The sequence below is a fragment of the Capricornis sumatraensis genome, chromosome 6, assembly GCF_032405125.1.
Source record: "Capricornis sumatraensis isolate serow.1 chromosome 6, serow.2, whole genome shotgun sequence".
Classification (NCBI taxonomy): domain Eukaryota; kingdom Metazoa; phylum Chordata; class Mammalia; order Artiodactyla; family Bovidae; genus Capricornis; species Capricornis sumatraensis.
In genome coordinates, this window is record NC_091074.1 from 68217652 (window position 1) to 68236929 (window position 19278).

The 19278-nt window shown below is 44.0% G+C and overlaps 2 protein-coding genes across 3 annotated transcripts; both read right to left on the reverse strand.

Moving 5' to 3' along the window:
* Nucleotides 1-354: 354 nt before the first annotated feature.
* Nucleotides 355-1314, reverse strand: LOC138081181 (olfactory receptor 2S2). The gene has a single exon (XM_068974305.1). The coding sequence runs from the start codon at nt 1312-1314 to the stop codon at nt 355-357; it is 960 nt and encodes a 319-aa protein (XP_068830406.1).
* Nucleotides 1315-8715: 7401 nt separating this feature from the next.
* Nucleotides 8716-12282, reverse strand: LOC138081147 (olfactory receptor 13C7-like). 2 transcript variants are annotated; one of them, XM_068974256.1, is made up of 2 exons: nt 11350-12282; nt 8716-8742 (listed from the first exon to the last, which is right to left on the reverse strand). In XM_068974256.1, the coding sequence occupies exons 1-2, from the start codon at nt 12280-12282 to the stop codon at nt 8716-8718; spliced, it is 960 nt and encodes a 319-aa protein (XP_068830357.1). The 2 variants fall into 2 exon arrangements, with proteins under 2 accessions (XP_068830357.1, XP_068830356.1); XM_068974255.1 differs by lacking the exon at nt 8716-8742 and having other exon boundaries at nt 11323-12282.
* Between the last annotated feature and the right edge of the window lie 6996 nt (nt 12283-19278).

Here is a 19278-nt window from a genome sequence, read left to right on the forward strand (position 1 = left end):
AGAGCCGTCTCACCTCTCTGCACTAATCTGCAGTTTAGACACAGCATGCCCATTAGGCTTGCTCTAATGGTCCCTGTCTCCTTGGTTTCAGCTCCATGTGTCTCCATCTGTCTCCATGTGTTCAGAATGTCCTCATCATTCAGTTAGAGGATTTGTTGTCTGGCATCTGTTGAATGTCAGACATATGGCCAAAACCCTGCAGATAAACTCTGAAAAGGTAAACATTCCCTGAAAATAGGCCTTAGGGCAAGAGACCATTCCTGTTAAGTTGACTTGTTGGCTTTTGGATGGCAGCTGTAATGAGTGAAGTCCTTTCCTCCATGGGAGTGAGAACCACAGAAGACTTCTCCTACGTCATCTCCTGAAGTATTTCTGACTCACCAGGTTCCTCACAGCAGCCTTCACGTCTTTGTTCCTCAGGCTGTAGATGATGGGGTTGAGCATGGGGGTCACCACCCCGTAGAAGAGGGGGATGAGCTTGTCTGAAAGGTCCTCTTTGTCTGCGCCCTGAGAGTCCTTAGACTTGGGCTTTCCATACATGAAAAACAAGGTCCCATAGAATATTATCACCACAGTGAGGTGGGCAGAGCAGGTGGAGAAAGCCTTTTTCTTCCCCTCAGCTGAGGGGATCCTCAGGATGGTAGCAATGATGAAGACATAAGAGACAGAGATGAACAGAACTGGGACCCCCAGGAAGATCACATTGGTCACCTCCATACTGATCACATTGATGGAGATGTCAGCACAGGCCAACTTCAGGACAGCCAGAATCTCACAGGTGAAGTGGTTGATGGCATTGGCCCCACAGAAAGGCAGCTGAATTACCAAGGATGTGTGAACCAGAGAAGCAACACCACCAACAGCCCAGGAGCCAGCAGCCATGGGCACAGAGACAGCCTTGCTCATGACCACAGAGTACCTCAGGGGGTTGCAGATGGCCACGTAGCGATCAAACGCCATCATGCCCAGGAGCACACACTCTGTTCCTGCCATGGAGAAGGAGAGGGACATCTGCACGGCACAGGCTGAGAAGGAGATGGTTTTCCTGGGGGTCAGGAAGCTGTCCAGGACCAGAGGGACTGAGGAGGTTGTGTAGCAGATGTCCAGGAAGGAGAGGTTCCCCAGGAAGAAGTACATGGGCGTGTGCAGGCGGGAGTCAAGGATGGTCACCAGGATGAGGACCCCATTGCCCAGCAGGATCACCACGTATATGAGCAGGATGAGCACAAAGAACGTTTTCTCCAGCTTTGGGTGGGCTGACAGGCCCAGGAGAATGAACCCCACCAGGGGTGAGGTCTGATTAGGTTTTTCCATGTGATGTTCCCTCTGTCATCAGCACATTACAAAAGTATCACATCAGGCTTTCTTGAAAAGAACCCCAGCTATCTGGTATGAGACCGCTCCTGCTGCATAATAGGACAGAATACGTGTGTTAGAGAAAACAACCGAAAGAGACAGCAGGGTTGGGCTTCCCTGGTGGTCCAGTGGATAGGAATCCACCTGCCAATGCAGAAGACACGGGTTCTATCCCTGATCCAGGAAGATCCCACATGCCTCAGGGCAACTAAGGCTATGTGTGCTACAGCTACTGAGCCTGTGCTCTATAGCCATAACTGCTGAGCCCACGTGCCACAGCTACTGACGCCTGCACCCCCAGAACCCATGGTCTGTAGCAAGAGAAACCACCCCATTGAGAAGCCTGGACTTCGCAGCTAGAGAGTAACCCCTGCTTGCCGCAACTAGAGAAAAGCCAGGTCTTTATTTTTGGCTGTGCCAGGTCTTCGTTGTTGTTCCTAGCACAGTCAAAAATAAATAAACAAATAGAATTATATATATATATATAATACACATATATACACATTTATATATACACATATATATACACATTTTAAAAAGAGGCAGCAGGGTGTCCTCAGCTCTAAGATGAGAGATGGAGCAGAGCTTACAATGGGTCAGTCCTGGGCGAGGGCCTCAAACAGCCTAGCTGTGTGAGGGATTTTTCCCAAGTCGCTGCATCCTCTCATGGCCCATAAAAGCAACTGAAGTCTCAAAAGGGAAGTGACCTGTCAGAGACTTCTAAGTTGGTGACAGAGACAGGACTTGAGCCCAGTGGAGCGGATTCCCCAGTTCAAGGAGAGCCTTTCCTCAGCACTATGATTAATGACTGGGTTTCCCAGGTGGCTCAGCGGAAAAGAATCTGTCTACAGATCTTTTCTACAGATCAGTGCAGAAGACTTGGGTTCATTCCCTGGGTCAGGAAGATCCCCTGGAGAAGGAAGTGGCAACACATTCCAGTATTCTTGCCTGGGAAATCCCATGGACAGAGGAGCCTGGCAGGCTACAGTCCACGCAGTCGCAAAAGAGTCGAACACGATTTAGCAACTAAACAACAGCAACAACAAATAATTAACAGCGAGAAAATCCTATGAATGATTTCTCTTTAATGGAAATGTATAGTCTTTGCATTTAACCTGAGTTTTCTGAGATTCCCAGGCTGGTCCAGTGCTTAGAACCAGCAAATTTTAAAACTTCTTTAAATTTTGACTACATTTGGAAGAAACTTATATAAAATGTCAATTCACCTCCACACAGAAACGAGCCCGGGTAAAAACTCAATGATATTGAGGATGACTTCTCCAGTCCGCCCACCATCAGTGACACAGACTTGACCATCATCAGCATTGGGATCACCCTGTTTTAATACAAACTGATAACAGTATGTGGGGAGGTACCTATATGGGGAAGAACTTTATGAAGTCAACACAAAGACTGATGGGAATGATTAAAATTGGAATGATTAAACCCACACTAGGGGCTGACAGCTCTGCAGCTTACTGACCAGTGAACTCAATGATTAATAGCTATGTGAACTACACTTATCAGATGGTAGGCTATACAGCATTAACCTCCAATCCCATTTCACTAGAATATTGGTGAACTTCTTAGCCAGAGATAACTCAGAAATATTTTTTTCTTTGTCCTTTTATGCTCATATTATATTCTTGTGTGGAACCCACCCTTGGGTTCCATACAAGCAACTAGCTTATGGGGAGACCCATATGCCTTTGTGTAGAGGATTTTGAATCTCTTAGCTGCCATTGCTCAGATTCTAAATGCAGATTCCTCACTGATAGTATTTCTCGAGGGACTCCTCTTTGTCCATCTTCAGTATTACCACATTTTCTATTAATACAATGGGTACAGATGACTTGGTATTCAGGGTGGGGGAAAAGTCTTAGTAATCATGAAAGGAAAGTGAGAAAAACAGAAATAACTAGCTGTTGAAAGATTGGGAAACCAGAGGGACCAAGCTGGGGTCCACTCACCCTCTGACGCTGAGGAAGGCCCCTTCTTCCCAGAAGCCTCTGCAGGAGGGGGATGATGGGAGTCCCACACACTCCCTGGGTTCCTGTGAGGAGGAGCAGCAAGGGCAGACAGGGGCTGGGAGAGCGTGAAGGAAGGACTGCCTGGCCTGGAGCTTACTCTCAGCTGTTCCTCCGTGCTCCAGCAGCAGCTGTGGGAAGATTTCTGGGAGCAGAGGCAGAGAAGAGGAAAGTGTGTCTTTGAGAAGTGCTCTGCACAAGGCAGGCATGGCTACTGCCTCTGTCCCATCCCGGCGCTTCTCTGAGTCTCCTGATCTCAGATTCTTAACTCCTCACTGCACAGCTGGACCAGACCCTGGGTGCCAGAGAAAACCCAGACTCCCCTGCCTGACTTCCTTTACCTCTGAGACTCTCTTTCTTCTTTCTTCTTGTCCTCCTGAATCTTTGGAGGAACTTTAGCTTCTGGTGGGTGTTTCTCTCCCATCCTTCCTCCCGGCTGTGTCCTGGGTATCTCAGTGACAGAATCTTCATGTACAGGACCTGTCATCCTGGTCTGAGCCTGAGGAATCCCATGGGCTCGTTTTCCCCAGCAGTGAAGGGAGTCCTCGAGCTGCAGCTGTAGACTCCTACAGGGACCCTGCTAGTCCCAGAAGCAATTTACAGTTTGGAATGTTAAGTGTTCATTGGGCACTGGGGCTCAGCATACTGGGGGCTCCAGGGACCACATCCCTGCCATCAGTTGCAATTAGAGGCAGTGACTGGGACATGGCCACCTGGAAATGGAGAGGTAGGGGCAGAAATGCCAGCTTCCTTCTGAGCCTTCCCTGGGATCTCAGAGAAGCCAGTGTCCTGACTCACTGGCTAAGGCTGAAAGTTTTCTTTTTTAACTACTTATCGATTTATTTATTTGTTTGGCTATGCCAGGTCTTAGTTGCAACCTGCAGGATCTTCAGTCCCCACAGTCGCATGCAGGATCTTTTAATTGCAGTATGTGGGATCTAGTTCCCTGACCAGGGTACGAACCTGGACCCTCTGCAATGGGAGAGTGGAGTCTTAGCCACTAGACCAGCAGGGAAGTCCCTGAAAGTTTGTTGTTTTTTTTTAAGCCATGAATTAATGTTGTCTTTTCCAAAAGCTTCTTTGGTTTCATCTTATATAATCATGTGATTTTTCCTAATTAGCCTGTTAATTTGGTAGTTAGATTGCATTGACTGATCTTTGAATATTGAACCAGCCTTGCATTGCTGGGAGGAGGGGATCCTCCTTACCGCTGGGCAAGGAGTGGGAATTTCAGCTCCCCACTAAGGCTCTGCTGATCCCTTTCTGGCTGGCAGTGAGTGACAGGAGTGCCTAGTGTTGTTCCCATGCCCTCCACTGACACCATGGGAAGGGGTGCCGTCAGTAGCACAGGCACAAGCCCTGACTCTCCCATAGGCCCCTTCTGATACCACCCAAGCGGGAAGAAGAAGGAGCTTCCCACATGGTCTCTACTGACTCTGTGAGGGTGGGGAGGACCTGTTACTGCCCAGCATCCCATCTTCCTATTGATCTTACTCTGATACCCTGTTGGCAGGGGCGTGGTTGGGCTGCCTTATCATAGCTTGGTGAGAATAGAAGTCTAGGCTATAATTTGCTCAGCCTTTGCTGGCGGGGTGAAGGTAAGGCCATTGTTTTTTTTTTTTTTTTTCCCCGAGGTGTTTGGCTAGAGTAGAGTGGTTATTGTCAGAAATTAAATTTTATCAAGTACTTTTCCTATATCTGTTGAGATGCGATCATTTGGGTTTTCTTCTTTAGTTTGTAGATGTCATAAATTTTTTTTATGATGTCATAAATTTTTAATGTTCACCCTATCCATGCTTTTTGGGGAGGATTAATGCAACTTGCTCACAGAGTTCAGTTCAGTTCAGTTCAGTTCAATCACTCAGTCGTGTCCGACTCTGCAACTCCATGAATTGCAGCACGCCAGGCCTGCCTGTCCATCACCAACTTCTGGAGTTCACCCAAACCCATGTCTCTCGAGTCGGTGATGCCATCCAGCCATCTCATCCTCTGTCGTCCCCTTCTCCTGTTGCCCCCAATCCCTCCCAGCATCAGGGTCTTTTCCAATGAGTCAACTCTTCGCATGAGGTGGCCAAAGTATTGGAGCTTCAGCTTTAGCATCAGTCCTTCCAAAGAACACCCAGGATTGATCTCCTTTAGAATGGACTGGTTGGATCTCCTTGCAAATGCATTACTATGTTTGTTTTACTGATTTTCATAATTTGGCTTTTTGGCATCAATGTTCATGGAGAGTACAGGCCTGAAAAGAATTTAGTCCTTTTGTCTTATTTGAAAAAGAGCCTGGGATTTGACTAAGACTCCCGTCCAAGTAGTAACCAGGCCCAACCCTGTTTAGCTTCTGAGATCAGATGAGATTGGGTGGTGCAGCCATGGGCTTAATCAAGACTGGTTTGCAGTTTCTTGTATCTCAGTTGGAAGTGATCTCCTATGTAATATAAAGATAGCATTGCAGTGGGAGTGTGCAGTGGTCAGCAAGAGAAGGTGACTATGTAAAGACACTTTTCCTTTGGGCTTTGTAATTGTCAAGACTTTGTAAGTTTCTAGATAGAAAACTTATTCCAACCAACGTAACCCCAATATAAACTTTAATGCTCATAAAACTGAGAAGTTCAAAGGTGGATTCAGTCTCAGGCACAGTTGGAATTAGGGACTCCACATGTCTTTAGGACTCTCTGCCCTTTCATCTGGTTCTTATCTCTACTTGTGTTTTCCTGGCTTCGTTTTAAACAGACATACTCACATGCTAGAGAAGAGAGCTGTCAGCAGCCTAATCCACGTTCTTCTGTTTTAGTCTCCAGATGAGAACAGAGCCCTGGCCAGCACGTTAGACTGCAGCTTTGCAGAGGACTTGCTTGAACTCCTAACTCATAGAAACAGCAAGATTATAAATGGGTATTGTCTAAAGCCACCAAGTAGTGATCTGCAATGCAGCATAGAAAGCCAATAAGGACCCCTTTTCTTCTTGCTCCAATTGAAATATGCTGTGGAATGGTTTTAATTAGTTTGACCAAGGTCACATGCTTTCCCTCAGACTGATTGCTGTGGCCAAGGATGGGTGTACTACAGTTGGCAGTCCCCTGGAATCCCATGATGAGAGTGAGAGGGAGCAATTTCCTCCTGAAACAATAGATGCACAGTACAGATGTAAGTGACCTCTGTTGAGGGCATCCTTAGAAACTCCAGCAATGCTGTGACTGATGTATGCTTTTAGTAGAGGTCGCAGATTGCAACCCATAGCAAAAGTGGCTGAGGAACAAATTTTGTTTGATCTTAGAATTCTTACACTGTTGTAGAATTCTGGGAAACACTCAGCTCTGCAAGCACCAGAGGGGAACATGGAGACTACAGCAGGGGAGCAGCTGTTTGCATTCCGCCCCCCCTTTTCCCCTTCCTGCATTCCTGCCTTGCAGAGGTTGGCTGGAGCTTAGGAGGAATAGGCAGTCAGCTCCTGCTTCCCCACCTGGTCCTTCCCCTTAGTTAAAGTCCCTGTCTGGCATCTGGAATGCTCTGTTTGAAACTGTTTGAGTGATTATGTTATTGACATGTTGCCTGTGATCATCTTGGATGTTTCATTTGGTCATATTGGGTTTCTCATTGCGGTGGCTTCTCTTGTTGAGGACTTCCCTGGTGGCTCAGACGGTAAAGTGTCTGTCTACAATGTGGGAGACCCGGGTTCAATCCCTGGGTTGGGAAGATCCCCTGGAGAAGGAAATGACAATCCGCTCCAGTACTATTGCCTGGAAAATCCCATGGACAGAGGAGCCTGGCAGGCTACAGTCCATGGGGTCGCAAAGAGTCAGACACGACTGAGCGACTTCACTTTCCTTTCCTTGGTCACATTTTGTGATAACCTTCATTGGGTACTCAATTGTCTTGAAGATTTTAGGGACTGTCCTAAATTGAGAGAAATGGTTACCTGTAGGAATCAGGTGTGTAATCAGCCATGAAATTAAAGGATGATTTCTCTTTGGAAGGAAAGCTATGACAAACCTAGATAACATATTAAAAAGCGGAGACATCACTTTGCTGACAAAGGTTCTATGGTCAAAGCTATGGTTTTTCCAGTATCATGCACAGATTTGAGAGCTGGGCCATAAAGAAGGCTGAGTGCCGAAGAATTGATGCTTTTGAATTGTAGTGCTGGAGAAGACTCTCGAGAGTCTCTTGGTCTGCAAGGAGATCAAACCAGTCAATCCTAAAGGAAATTCACTGGAAGGACTGATGCTGAAGCTGATATTCCAATAGTTTGGCCACGAGATGTAAAGAGCTGACACATTGGAAAAGACCCTGATGCTGGGAAAGATTGAAGGCAAAAGGAGAAGGGATGGCAGAGGATGAGATGGTTAGATAGCAACACTGACTCAATGGACATGAATTTGAGCAAACTGCAAGAAATAGGGGAGGACAGAGGAGCCTAGTGTGCTAAAGTCCATGAGACTGCAAAGTCAGACATGACTTAGTGACCGAACAACAACAAAGTAATCAGGTATAAATTAATCTGCACATCTAGTGGTCTGGTCTAAACTCTTTGGTTATCTCCAAAACCAGGGATGGAGTAAAAGCTGATTTTTGTTTCTTCTTTTTTTTCCTTCAATTTGTTTTAAATTGGAGGATAATTGCTTTGCAGTGTTGTGTTGGTTTCTGCCATACAATGAGAATCTGTCATAAATATACATATGTCCCCTCCGTCTTGAGCCTCCCTCCCACCCACCCACATCCCACCCACCCACATCCCACCCCTCTAGGTCATCACCGAGCACTGAGCTGAGCTCCCCGTGCTGCTCAGCAGTTTCCCAGTAGCTATCTGTTTTCACATGGTACTGTATACATGTCAATATTACTCTTTCAATTCGCCCTACCATCTCCTTCACCCTGCTGGCTATTCATTTCTCTGAGAACCTTTGATGAGTGAGCCTTTCTGTTTGCTTCCAAGCCCTGGGCTTGGACCTTTTCCCAACAAATAGAATGGACCTGCCCTCAGGATGGGAAACTGGAAGTAGCATGGGTCATCCCAACCTATTAGAAACAGTTTTGGCTTTGAATGAGGGCACTTGGAGGATACTCCAGACTGTCCTGAAGCTTACATTCAGGTCTTTTCCTCCCTCCAAAATGAAAACATATTTTAAAAATTTCTTCTGTTAATGTATGACCATTGTAAATATCTGATATACTCAAATTCTTTATGTATTTTTCCTAGGTCTTTTAAAGTTGCTGTATAAATTATATACAACCACTTTACTTTCTTTAAATTATATACAACTTACTTTAAATTATATACAACCACTTTAGTTTTGCACTTGATTAAAATTTTTTCTCAGTAAACAACAATAGTTTACTTACTGAATAGTTTTCTTCTTTTCTGTATTTCATTCCTCATTTATTTTTCTGATCTGGTTTAATTAGCTAGACTCTGCAGAATGATGCAGATATTGAGAGATATCCTAATCCAGGTTGTAAGCATGTTACTAATGTTTTGCCATCAAGTCCACCCTTTGTTGTTGTTCTGATCATTTCATTCATGTCAAGGATGGATTCCTCTATTCAAATCCACTACTTTAAGAGAGTCAGAAATGTGTGCTAAATTTTACCAAATTATTTCTCAACATTTGTGGGTGAGATTACTTTTTCTTTTTTAATCTGTTAATAAAATAGTTACAGTAATTGATCTGATGTTCAAAACCTTGCAAATCCTAAAAAAAAAAAAAGCGACCACTGGGTAATATGTATTATCTGTTTAGTATATAGTGATTTAAATTTCCTCAGATTCAATAAATGAGTTTTTTCATTTGATCAGCTTTCTTTGTTCTTTCATAACCCTCTAATTCTTTCAAAAACTTCACCCTAATACTTGTTGGTATTTATTCTTAAATTTTCAACAAGCATATTAAGACTTTTGCTGCCTTTCAGTATCAGTGCAATGGGCTGTAGTTATAGGAACCCCTTCCCACCATATCCGATGAAACCTTCAGTGGGGTGTAACTTTCTCTTTCTCCATTTCCCAGCTAGATGAATTCATCTAGGATTATAACTGGAGCTCTATCATTGCTTCATTATCACTATTTACCTCAACATGATTGCTGATAATTCCTTCATGTATTCATCTTTGCAAAATTGGTATAAGAATTGACTGTACTTGATCGGTCCTATGTATTTCGTCATTCCCCACTGTTTCTTCTATCACTTCCTTTCAATTTTTTATTTTTAATTGTTTGTTGGGACAACATTCTAAATAAATTATTTTCATGAAGAGATTGTATGGATATGTGCTTTCTATGTTTACACATGACAGCAAGTGTCTTTTAAACCATTGTATCTGTGCAGAGATAAGGGATGTGTAGAATTCAGGACTCGTAGCCCATTTCCTTTCCCTCAGAACTTCAAAAACCTTATTCTGCCAACATCTACATTTAGGGTTGGAGAACAGCAGGCCATTGACAGGCTCTCATTCCTTATTAGGAAATATGCTTTTCTTCTGTGGAAAAGTCTGCAGAATTATTTTGGCGTGTATAGGAATTAAAACTTATCTTTGAATCTAGATAGGTGGGTCTTTTGCTATAATTTCTTACTGGGTGTTTGATGAACTTTTTATAAACAAAACATCTAAAACTTCTATTCAGCGAAAAAATTTTTAGTTATTATTTGTCTTTAATCTGCTCTGTGTCCTCACGATTTCCGTACTGAATCCAAGTAAGTGGGATTGTTTCCCCTGAGCAAATGTTCTTATTTCTCAGTTATCTTTTCTCCTAGCCTCCTTTTTCAGACTGCTCTTGTTGATTCAATACCCTCTTAAATTCCACTGAAAAAAACTACTGAGAATTTTCTTTAATTTTTGGACCATCTTCCTGAAATAACTCTTTTTCAGCAAAGGCTGGTTGCTTTGAGTGTTAGTTTGTTTCCTCTCTGTTGGATTAAAAATTCATATCAACTGTCAGAGGTTTTCTATTTTGCCCATTCTTTTAGCTGAGCTTCTAGATGGATAACTCTAGGGAATTCCTTACCAATCATGAAGCTGATTCTTTTGTGTCTCCTCCTTCATCTCTGAGCACTGCCGCCTCTCCTTCTAAATACTGACCTCGTGGCTCTGGGGATTCTTAGGTACAAAGGCAAGTGACGGTCACCTCTTGGCTGCATACTTGGTCAAGCCAGGTCAGGTATTTAATAGAATTTATTTGATTACCCTCCACATCTCTCAGTTTCTACAATCCTCTGATGACCCATGGGAAGCCAGTGTTATCTAGAGAAAAAACCCAAGGATGAATGACATTTTCAGAAAAGGAAAAGAAAAAGGCATGAACCTTTGACCTTTGCATCAGTCTGCCACACCTTGTTTTTCTCACTGCACCAAGGATGTAAATGATTTTCTGATTGCGCCCTTGGTTAAGGGCAAGGGAAAGAGGCTAATTATGGAGACATAGGAAGAGAATGATTCAGGAAACAGTTTTAAGAATTAAAATGACAATAAAAATAAAGTACAATGAGGATAAAGATAAAAATATTACTGTTATTTGATATGGAGTAGGAAGAATTCCAGACAGGTGACCATAAAAGTATGGACCCATTCAAATATGGTCAGTGAGTGAGCCAAGGAGTGACTGAATTATAGACTATGAAAAGCTCTATAGACTAGAGCTTTTATGAATTAGAAAATAAAACTTGAAGAGTTACTTTTCTTTGACATCAATTTGTTTAGTATGCATGGAAGATACAGAGAAGTAAAAGGCTAGATCAGCAAGAATATACTTTTGTATAATTGCCTAGAGATTGATGGGAAAATTCACACTGACTGCTTTTCTATTCACAGAGTTCTTGGGTATAATGAGGTTCTGTGTAATTAAACATACCTGTGGAAACTTGCACGAACTTACCCCTTCATGTTATGCTCTTGAGACCCTCAGGTGAGAGAAGCTAGGGAGCAGGAACTATCAGGACCCCTCCACCATCACCAGGTGAAGCGTTTCTGAGTCACCAGGTTCCTCACAGCAGCCTTCACATCCTTGTTCCTCAGGCTGTAGATGATGGGGTTGAGCATGGGGGTTACTACCCCGTAGAAGAGGGAGGTGAGCTTGTCTGCAAGGTCCTGTTTGTCTGCCCCCAGGGGGTCCTTGGATTTGGGCTTCCCATACGTGAACAGGATGGTCCCGTAGAAGATGACCACAACTGTGAGGTGGGCAGAGCAGGTGGAGAAGGCCTTTTTCCTCCCCTCAGCTGAGGGGATCTTCAAAATGGTAGCAATAATGAACACATAGGAGAAAAAGATGAACAGAACTGGGATGCCCAGGAAGATCACATTGGCCATGGCCATACTGATTATGTTGATGGAGATGTCAGCACAGGCCAACTTGAGAACAGCCAGTATCTCACAGGTGAAGTGGTTAATGACGTTGTCCCCACAGAAGGGCAGCTGCATTGCTAGGGATGTCTGCACCATGGCACTGGTGCTTCCAGCTGCCCAGGAGCCAGCAGCCATGGGCACATAGACAGCCTTGCTCATGACTATGGGGTACCTCAGAGGGTTGCAGATGGCCACGTAGCGATCAAACGCCATCGTGCACAGAAGCACACACTCTGTGGCCCCCATGGCAAAAGAGAGGAACATCTGCACAGCACAGGCTGAGAAGGAGATGGTTTTCCTGGGGGTCAGGAAGCTGTCAAGGATGAGGGGGACTGAGGAGGTTGTGTAGCAGATGTCCAGGAAGGAGAGGTTCCCCAGGAAGAAGTACATGGGCGTGCGCAGGCGGGAGTCAAGGATGGTCACCAGGATGAGGACCCCATTGCCCAGCAGGATCACCAAGTATGTGAGCAGGATGAGCACAAAGAGTGTTTTCTCCAGCTTTGGGTGGGCTGAGAGGCCCAGGAGAATGAACCCCACTGGGGGGGAGGTCCGATTGGATCTGTCCATAGTGCCTCTGCTCTGTCACCTGTTTGAACTCAAAAAGCCAACTTCGTGATTCTCTGATACCCAAAGAGGCCAGAAAACCAGTGAAGAAACTCGTCCTACTGAGCACTTAGAGAACTCTTCTAGCAACCTGGGCAGTTCTTTGTGTTGTTCTAAGTAAAATGGAGAGAAATTTTTCAAAATCTACTTTATGATATTTGGCTGCCCATGAAAATGTTACCAGATTGGATTGAATTTTTCTAATCACGTTCAAGGTTGATTTCACACATTTACTTCAAGTTATATCATGTATGGCCAATTTATTTTCATCAATTTTTTGAGAAGTATTACATTCCCTTTGTATGATTTCACCTGCTTTGGGGTATAGGACTGGTGGAAATAACTGATCTCCTTTGTGCTTAATTCCTGACCATTCCCCTCCAAGCATTTTTGGATGTTACCTTTCTCCTCTTTCACAGTTCCCTCTCTTACAGCCCCCAAGCCCCTGGGATATCCATTCATTTATTCCTTCACTCACCTTCCAAAGCTCCTCAGAAGCATTTCCCTAAAGAGCTGGCCTTTGCCAATCACTCATGGCCTGGCAATCATTAAGTCCCTTTTCCTCTCTGGCCATCAGCTCCCTCATACTCACTCTGGAATGGATTGTTTTGAAAGGTATTCCATCCCAAGGACTAAAGGACCTCCTGAATTTCTTGTTCTTGAACTTTCTGTCACACACTAAGATGTCCTTTATGATGCTGGGTCCACAACAGTTAATGTATATAGTATTGTGTGTATGTGTGTGTGTGTATGTGTGTGTGTGTGTGTCAGTCGCTCAGTCGTATCCGACTCTTGTGACCCCATGGACTGTAGACCACCAGGCTCCTCTGTCCAAGGGATTCTCCAGGCAAGAGTACTGGGGAGGCTTGCCATTTCCTTCTCCAGGTGTGTTTGTGTGTGTGTGTATATATATATATAGTGTTCTCTTACCTTTTTGTAAATAGGTCGATACAGAAAATCACTTTTCTTCTGTCTAAGGAAGAAGCCTAAAATAGCCAATTGAATCTGAAAGTAGCAGCCAGAGGAGTTAGCACCTGAGATGGATGAAAGCTAAGTTTTCTTGGCTTTGTTCTGTTTCGGAAAAAAATACACAAAGGACTGTCTGTTGCATACATGAAGCCATTTAAATCCCACTCTGCTACTGGGATTACTCTAGTCCCTGAGGTGATTTAAAGTTTAGAAGTTGAAGTGACAAAATTTGGAAACTGTATACATCTGAGATTATGTCCCCAAGATCCAATTACTCTGAAGTCCTGCCATAAGCACTTTCTTTCCCTCTCCCTCTCTTTGTAACCATCCTGCTGAGCTATTAGAAAGCATTAGAGGAAAAGGGTCATTCTGGTCCTGCCAGAGTTAACCTGTCCCCCAGTCAGTGAGAACTCTCAGCAGAGCCTACAATAGAACTGGGAGAATGTGAAACCCACAGGACAAACCCTTTAGCACCCCTGCCATTTCCAAATTTAGGATCTCAGGACTGGAAAAAAGCAAGTGACCTAGAAGGTTCCCTCTGTCTGTGTCCCACCAAATAAATTCAGAGTGCCTACAATAGGCCAGGCCTTCACAGAGCATTCGGAGGGGGCGGGGTGTCATAAATGAATCAGTTTTCACAGGTAGTGCAGCTCTGGACACAAAAATGGTCAGCTGATTACAGAAATGATGTCCCTTTGTTTGAAATCTTTCGTTGGTGCATGTGTCTTATCCTCTCAAGAGAATAAATTTTTGTTAAGGAAGGTAAGGGACAGTCAACCAATGTCGCAGAATGAGGGAGGGGGTGTAGGACCTATGTTTCTTAGAGTTTTTTTGCCCAATCCTCCTTATTTCAGTAGCATCCCTCTTTATCCTTGGTCCCAGAGAGACTTGGTACAGCGGGTCCTCTGTGCTGTAGGTCTGGTTGGGGCTCAGCTCTCCTAGTTTCTGGCTTAGGATTGGACTCTATCAGATCAGCTATGGAAATGGCCACTAGCCCATTCACTTTCCAGTGTTCAAAATGTCTTCACTCTGATATCGCCCTTCTTCTCCTTAACCTTATTGATTTTGTCATTAGAAACAAAATTAAGCAAAACAAAGACATATTATGGTAGTTTTTGTGGGTTTTACAATAGAGCAAAATTAGATGCATGTGTTCAGTTCTCCTTTATGCCTCAGTCCTGATTCCATGCAGTTTCTAACACCCTCAGCTATTTTTTTTATATATGTTAGTCATTGTTTCTTGTCTGTTTCTCTCCTGCTAGAATGTCAGTTTCACAGAAGCAGAGGTTTTTTTCCTGCATTGTTCACAGATGTATCCTAGATGTGTGAAAAGTGTACCAGACTCACAGTAGGCATTCAATGAGCAGTTGTTAAATGAATTATTAAGTGAATTTGTGACCTACTTTTGTTTTCTTTTTTGTCCTGTGTTAACTCTTATTTTTTATATTTTATTTATCTCTATCCATCTTTTTAATTTCTATTTTTATAAATATTTTATACATATTGATATAGAACATCTATACATTTATAAATGAATAAACAAACATGCAGTGTAAATTGTTAGAAAGCATGATTTTAATACCCAGGAGACCATTGACCGTAGATACCAAGCTTCTGGCTGTGGGTTTGAAGGAGGAAACAGACAGAGCTGGACTCTGTTTAAGGCCAGGCTGCAAACATTAGGCTGCACACATGATCACCCTCCCAGTGGACTCTGAAATTTGTGCCCGGTGTCTATAGAAATGGCATACCAACGGAAAACCAGACCCCCAGGTAAAGAAGCCTCAGGACTTGTACTTGGACACTCCGTTGCCTAAAGTGAAGTCACTCAGTCGTGTCCGACTCTCTGCGACCCTGTGGACTGTAGCCCACCAGGCTCCTCCGTCCATGGGATTTTCCAGGCAAGAATATTGGAGTGGGTTGCCATTTCCTTCTCCAGGGGATCTTCCCGACCCAGGGATCGAACCCAGGTCTCCTTCATTGCAGGCAGACGCTTTAACCTCTGAGCCACCAGGGAAGTTGCCTAAAAGAATATGCTAATTATCTCTCTAACAGAACAAAGTGGTAAATTTCATTTTGTTTATCGGGATATGACCAAGGCCTATTGATAAATATCCACTGTTTATCTAGTCTTTTGACTCCTGAATCATGGGTTAACTTTGATTGTATCTCTCTTTTACCTTGTCCAGACTAGTTTCAAGGAATTTGGGGAGGTGGGTTTGAGCAAATACACTTAGAGTATATAAGGTTTTCACAAAAACTTGCGGGGTCTTTGGCTAAGAGGAGACTCTGCCTTGGGCCCGCCGGTGTAATAAACTGCACTCCACTATCTGCATTGTCCTTCTGAGTGAGTTTTTCCCGGAACGTGTGGCTACAACATTTTCACCCTTTCAAATATTCAACAAACCTCTCTTAAAGTTTGGAAACCTCTATCTTGAGCAGAGCAGCACTGCAGAATTCAGGACTTTCAGCCCCATTCAGAGGAGACCTGCTAGCTTCCTTCTTGTCTGCACCATATGCCTTTTTTGATCAGAGACCACCCATGGTGAATAGGGACTGGTGACTGTGCTCACCAAGATTTTCAAAAGTCAACCCTGAGCTGTAAGATGCCTTGGAGTCATTCTTCCCCTCTCCTCCCTCTTTGGGTTTCTCCCTGAACTCTTCCCCAGCCCTTTGTCCTCCAGTACTCTACGTATGAGCTTGGGTCTCCTCAGGAAAGCTCAGGAGCAAGAGGAAGAGAAGGGCACATGCCAGTGCCTCAGTTGTTACAGTTGGCCCAAGTACTGCCATGCACATGGGAATCAAAATATATATCAAAGGGACAGCTTGACTCACTTCTGCTCTTTATAGAAGCCGTCCGTGGTGGCTCGTGATATCTTACTATGTTGATGTAACTTTAAGCTCTCTCCATGTTTTTCTGGAATGAGGATATATACTTAGGGAAAGAAGTCGATGAGGTTAAGTAAAAATTCTGTAGATCTTAATTTGAATTGTACATATGTATTCCACTGAAAAAGCCTAGAAACTATGACATCTCGATAGCACCCCTAGCACCCAGATTGTGGTTTTTGAATACCAAAGGAAACAAGAGCTCCTTAGAAAAAATGGTTGTTTCCAGGCCTGGAGAGGAACTGTACACGTTGAGCCTGGAAAAACTTGACATAATCAGAAAGCAAGAAACCATCAAAGATACTTGGGCCCCGTCAAAAGATCTCAGGAGCCATGGGCTCATCACTACACTGAAACAAAAACCTCTCAAGTATGTAGATCTGATCATCAGTGAATAGGAAACACAGAGACAGGACTATAATCAGCAAAATATAAACTAAGATTCTGTGACATTGTGATTTATACAAAATATATATTTGTTCATTCAGATGACCAAGATATTTTTATCACATATATTTGGACTTTGTCCACAGCTTCTGGCTTACAGCTGCCAAGTCAGTCACAGCTCTTAAAATCCTTGGAATTTCCTTAGTGATAAGAGCAATGGGAGCAACTTCCATCATAGTGTTTAGTCTTCAATGCTCAGGTTCTGAAAAACACTTTAGAGCCATAAAGTAAAGGGGGTATCTTGTTATTCTTAACAAGCCCAGTTCAGCCACAACTGGGTTTATGTTAACAAGGTGACTTTTGGAAATCACCTAAGGTTGAAGTTGATTGCCAGGGGAACCAACTCTGAGTAGAGGGTTGGAACTCTCAGTCTTAACCCCTGATTTCCAGGGAGGGGAGAGCAGCTGGAGGTCACATTGATCACTAGTGGCTGGTGATTTAATCAATCATGCTATTAAAAACCCAGACTTTTTTTGGTATACAAACTCTATTATTTTCCATGTGTTTCATGGCAAGAAAAAGATTGGGAAACATTAAACTAGAGAGATGGACAGGGGAGAGGGGCTTATGGGAAGATTTCAGAGAAGTTACATACAGTATAAAACAAACTTCAAGATTACAACCATGAAGAAGAGAGGAGCTGTAATCTAACCAAGGTCTGGTCCCAAAGCTTCTAATGATAACACAACATGGTGCCACCTCATCCACCTACTATTCTCCATGATTTTGCTAAGTATCACCAGTGTCCAGGATTCTAAAAAGATAACACATATTACTTGAGCATTGGACTTTGCATGATGTCACAGTTAGGTTTTGCCCAGAAGCAAACTCTGAGACAGAGATTGGAGTGCAAGAGGTTTATTAGGGAGAGCTCTTGGGTTCAATATTGGTGGAAGGGAGGATGAGGATGGAAGATTGGGCAGAGGGGGATGATGGGCTATGGTACAGTCTCAACAAAGGCCTCAGTCAACCCCATAGGGAACCCTGGTAGTGGGATGGCTGTTCAGAGATGTCTCTAGTAGGAGGAGGCATTTATATCCCTTCACCAATCAGTCATTGGATATGGGCTGCCTTGGGGAAGGGAGTATGACCTTGGGTAAGTCAGGACTCTTCAGATAAGAGCCCTCTTATCAAATTTCCAAAGATGACTGACAGTTGAAGGCTGTCTGCCAGCAGCTCTCTCAGTAACTGGAGGAACACCTCTTTGGGTCCTTTAGAAAGATGTGGGTGGGAACTCGGCATAGATCTCCAAGCCGGAAACCAGTGAAATGAAATATATTGAAAAGGAAGATTGCTCTGCAAGTACCTTTCATTTTTAAGTAAACTCTTGATTATAAAGGTCAGAACTAATCTCAAGTTGATGTCCTCCTCCCTTTAGTGAGCTGAGAAGGGCATGGGTGGACTCTGTGCTCAGTAAGGGAAGGGACATCCCCCTAGGGTGGGACAGATAATACTGGGTATGAAAGGGTGAAACGGGAACATGCCCTGCGCTCCTACAGCCCGGAGACTGTTGAAGGGACCACAGGGTGGTGACTGTGTCCAGGTTTCTGCCCACAATGTGCAGGAAAGCGCTGTGTGGCCCACAAGAGTATGGCTGGCCACTTCTCAGGCAGGAGGAGCCCAGGACATCCAAGCAAGGCAGGCTGAGAGCATGTGTTTTCATTGCAAAGTTTTGATTCTCAGGGAAAAATGGGCATCTGATCGCCTCGAGGAAAATGAGGCAATTTCCTTCCCTTACGTGTTTTTGTCCCCTTTTGTGTCACTACTGACTGAGATCCTCACACATTTTACCTCTGGACCTCTTGTCGGTACATGTGAATGGGCCCCACCTTTTAGTTTTGTCACCCGGTTGTCCTCAGCCCAGCCGCCTTGCTCCATCTTTTGCTGGTCACGTCTGAGCATCTTGAGTCCAGCATCTTTCAAATCACGGTGCTGCCCCCACCCTGCTCTTCCCATAGAACCATCCTTTAACTCTCCAGACTATAGGGCCAGACTGTGTACTCAGGATTTACTGGGGCAGGAAAACAAAGCTTGCATCCAGATGCAAGGATAAGACCCTCCACACACGTGTTGCAGGATTCCCCTTACTTGCCCTCGGAAGAAGCGCCCTGTGTGTAATCTACAAGGTCCCTACTTCTCAGTCTCAGAGACAGCTTCTTTCTCATATCCAGTCGCAACCTTGCCTCCAAGAAAAATAAAATGTGAAGATGTGCCATTTCACCTACAGTGAAGACTATCTTTTGTATTTTTTGTACTGCCATGTCATGAAGTTTCACCCCACACTGTCTTCAGTGCCTCCTTTCAGAGCAGGATTTTGAATCTTTATGTAACAGAAAAGTAAATGAGTCTTTTTTTCTCAAAGCAAAGGAGCAACTTGCTCACAACTTGCCCAGTAGAGAAGCAGGAACATCACAAATTGTTCTTTCAGCGGCATTCCACTTCTATCCCCTCAAGTCACACTCCCATCAGGTTTTAGGTTTCATTGTTTCTAAAAATTAAGTCCAGTAACAGCTAAAATTCTCCCTTCTATGTGTAATTCAATTTTCTGGTGATGACTCTTTACACATACCTTCCTTGAGAGGCACGTTCTTCTGAGATTCACGAGTGAAAGCAGCCAAGAGACGCAGAACTACAGGGACATCTGTCCTCCAAACA

Excerpts from the sequence above, each read along its gene's own strand:
- LOC138081181 (XM_068974305.1), bottom strand. The coding sequence starts at position 1,314 with ATGGAAAAACCTAATCAGACCTCACCCCTGGTGGGGTTCATTCTCCTG.
- LOC138081147 (XM_068974256.1), bottom strand. The coding sequence starts at position 12,282 with ATGGACAGATCCAATCGGACCTCCCCCCCAGTGGGGTTCATTCTCCTG. Across the intron at positions 8,743-11,349 it reads AGGCTGCTGTGAGGAACCTG|AAAAGAAGAAAACTATTCAG; the intron begins GTGACTCAGAAA and ends AATGAAATACAG.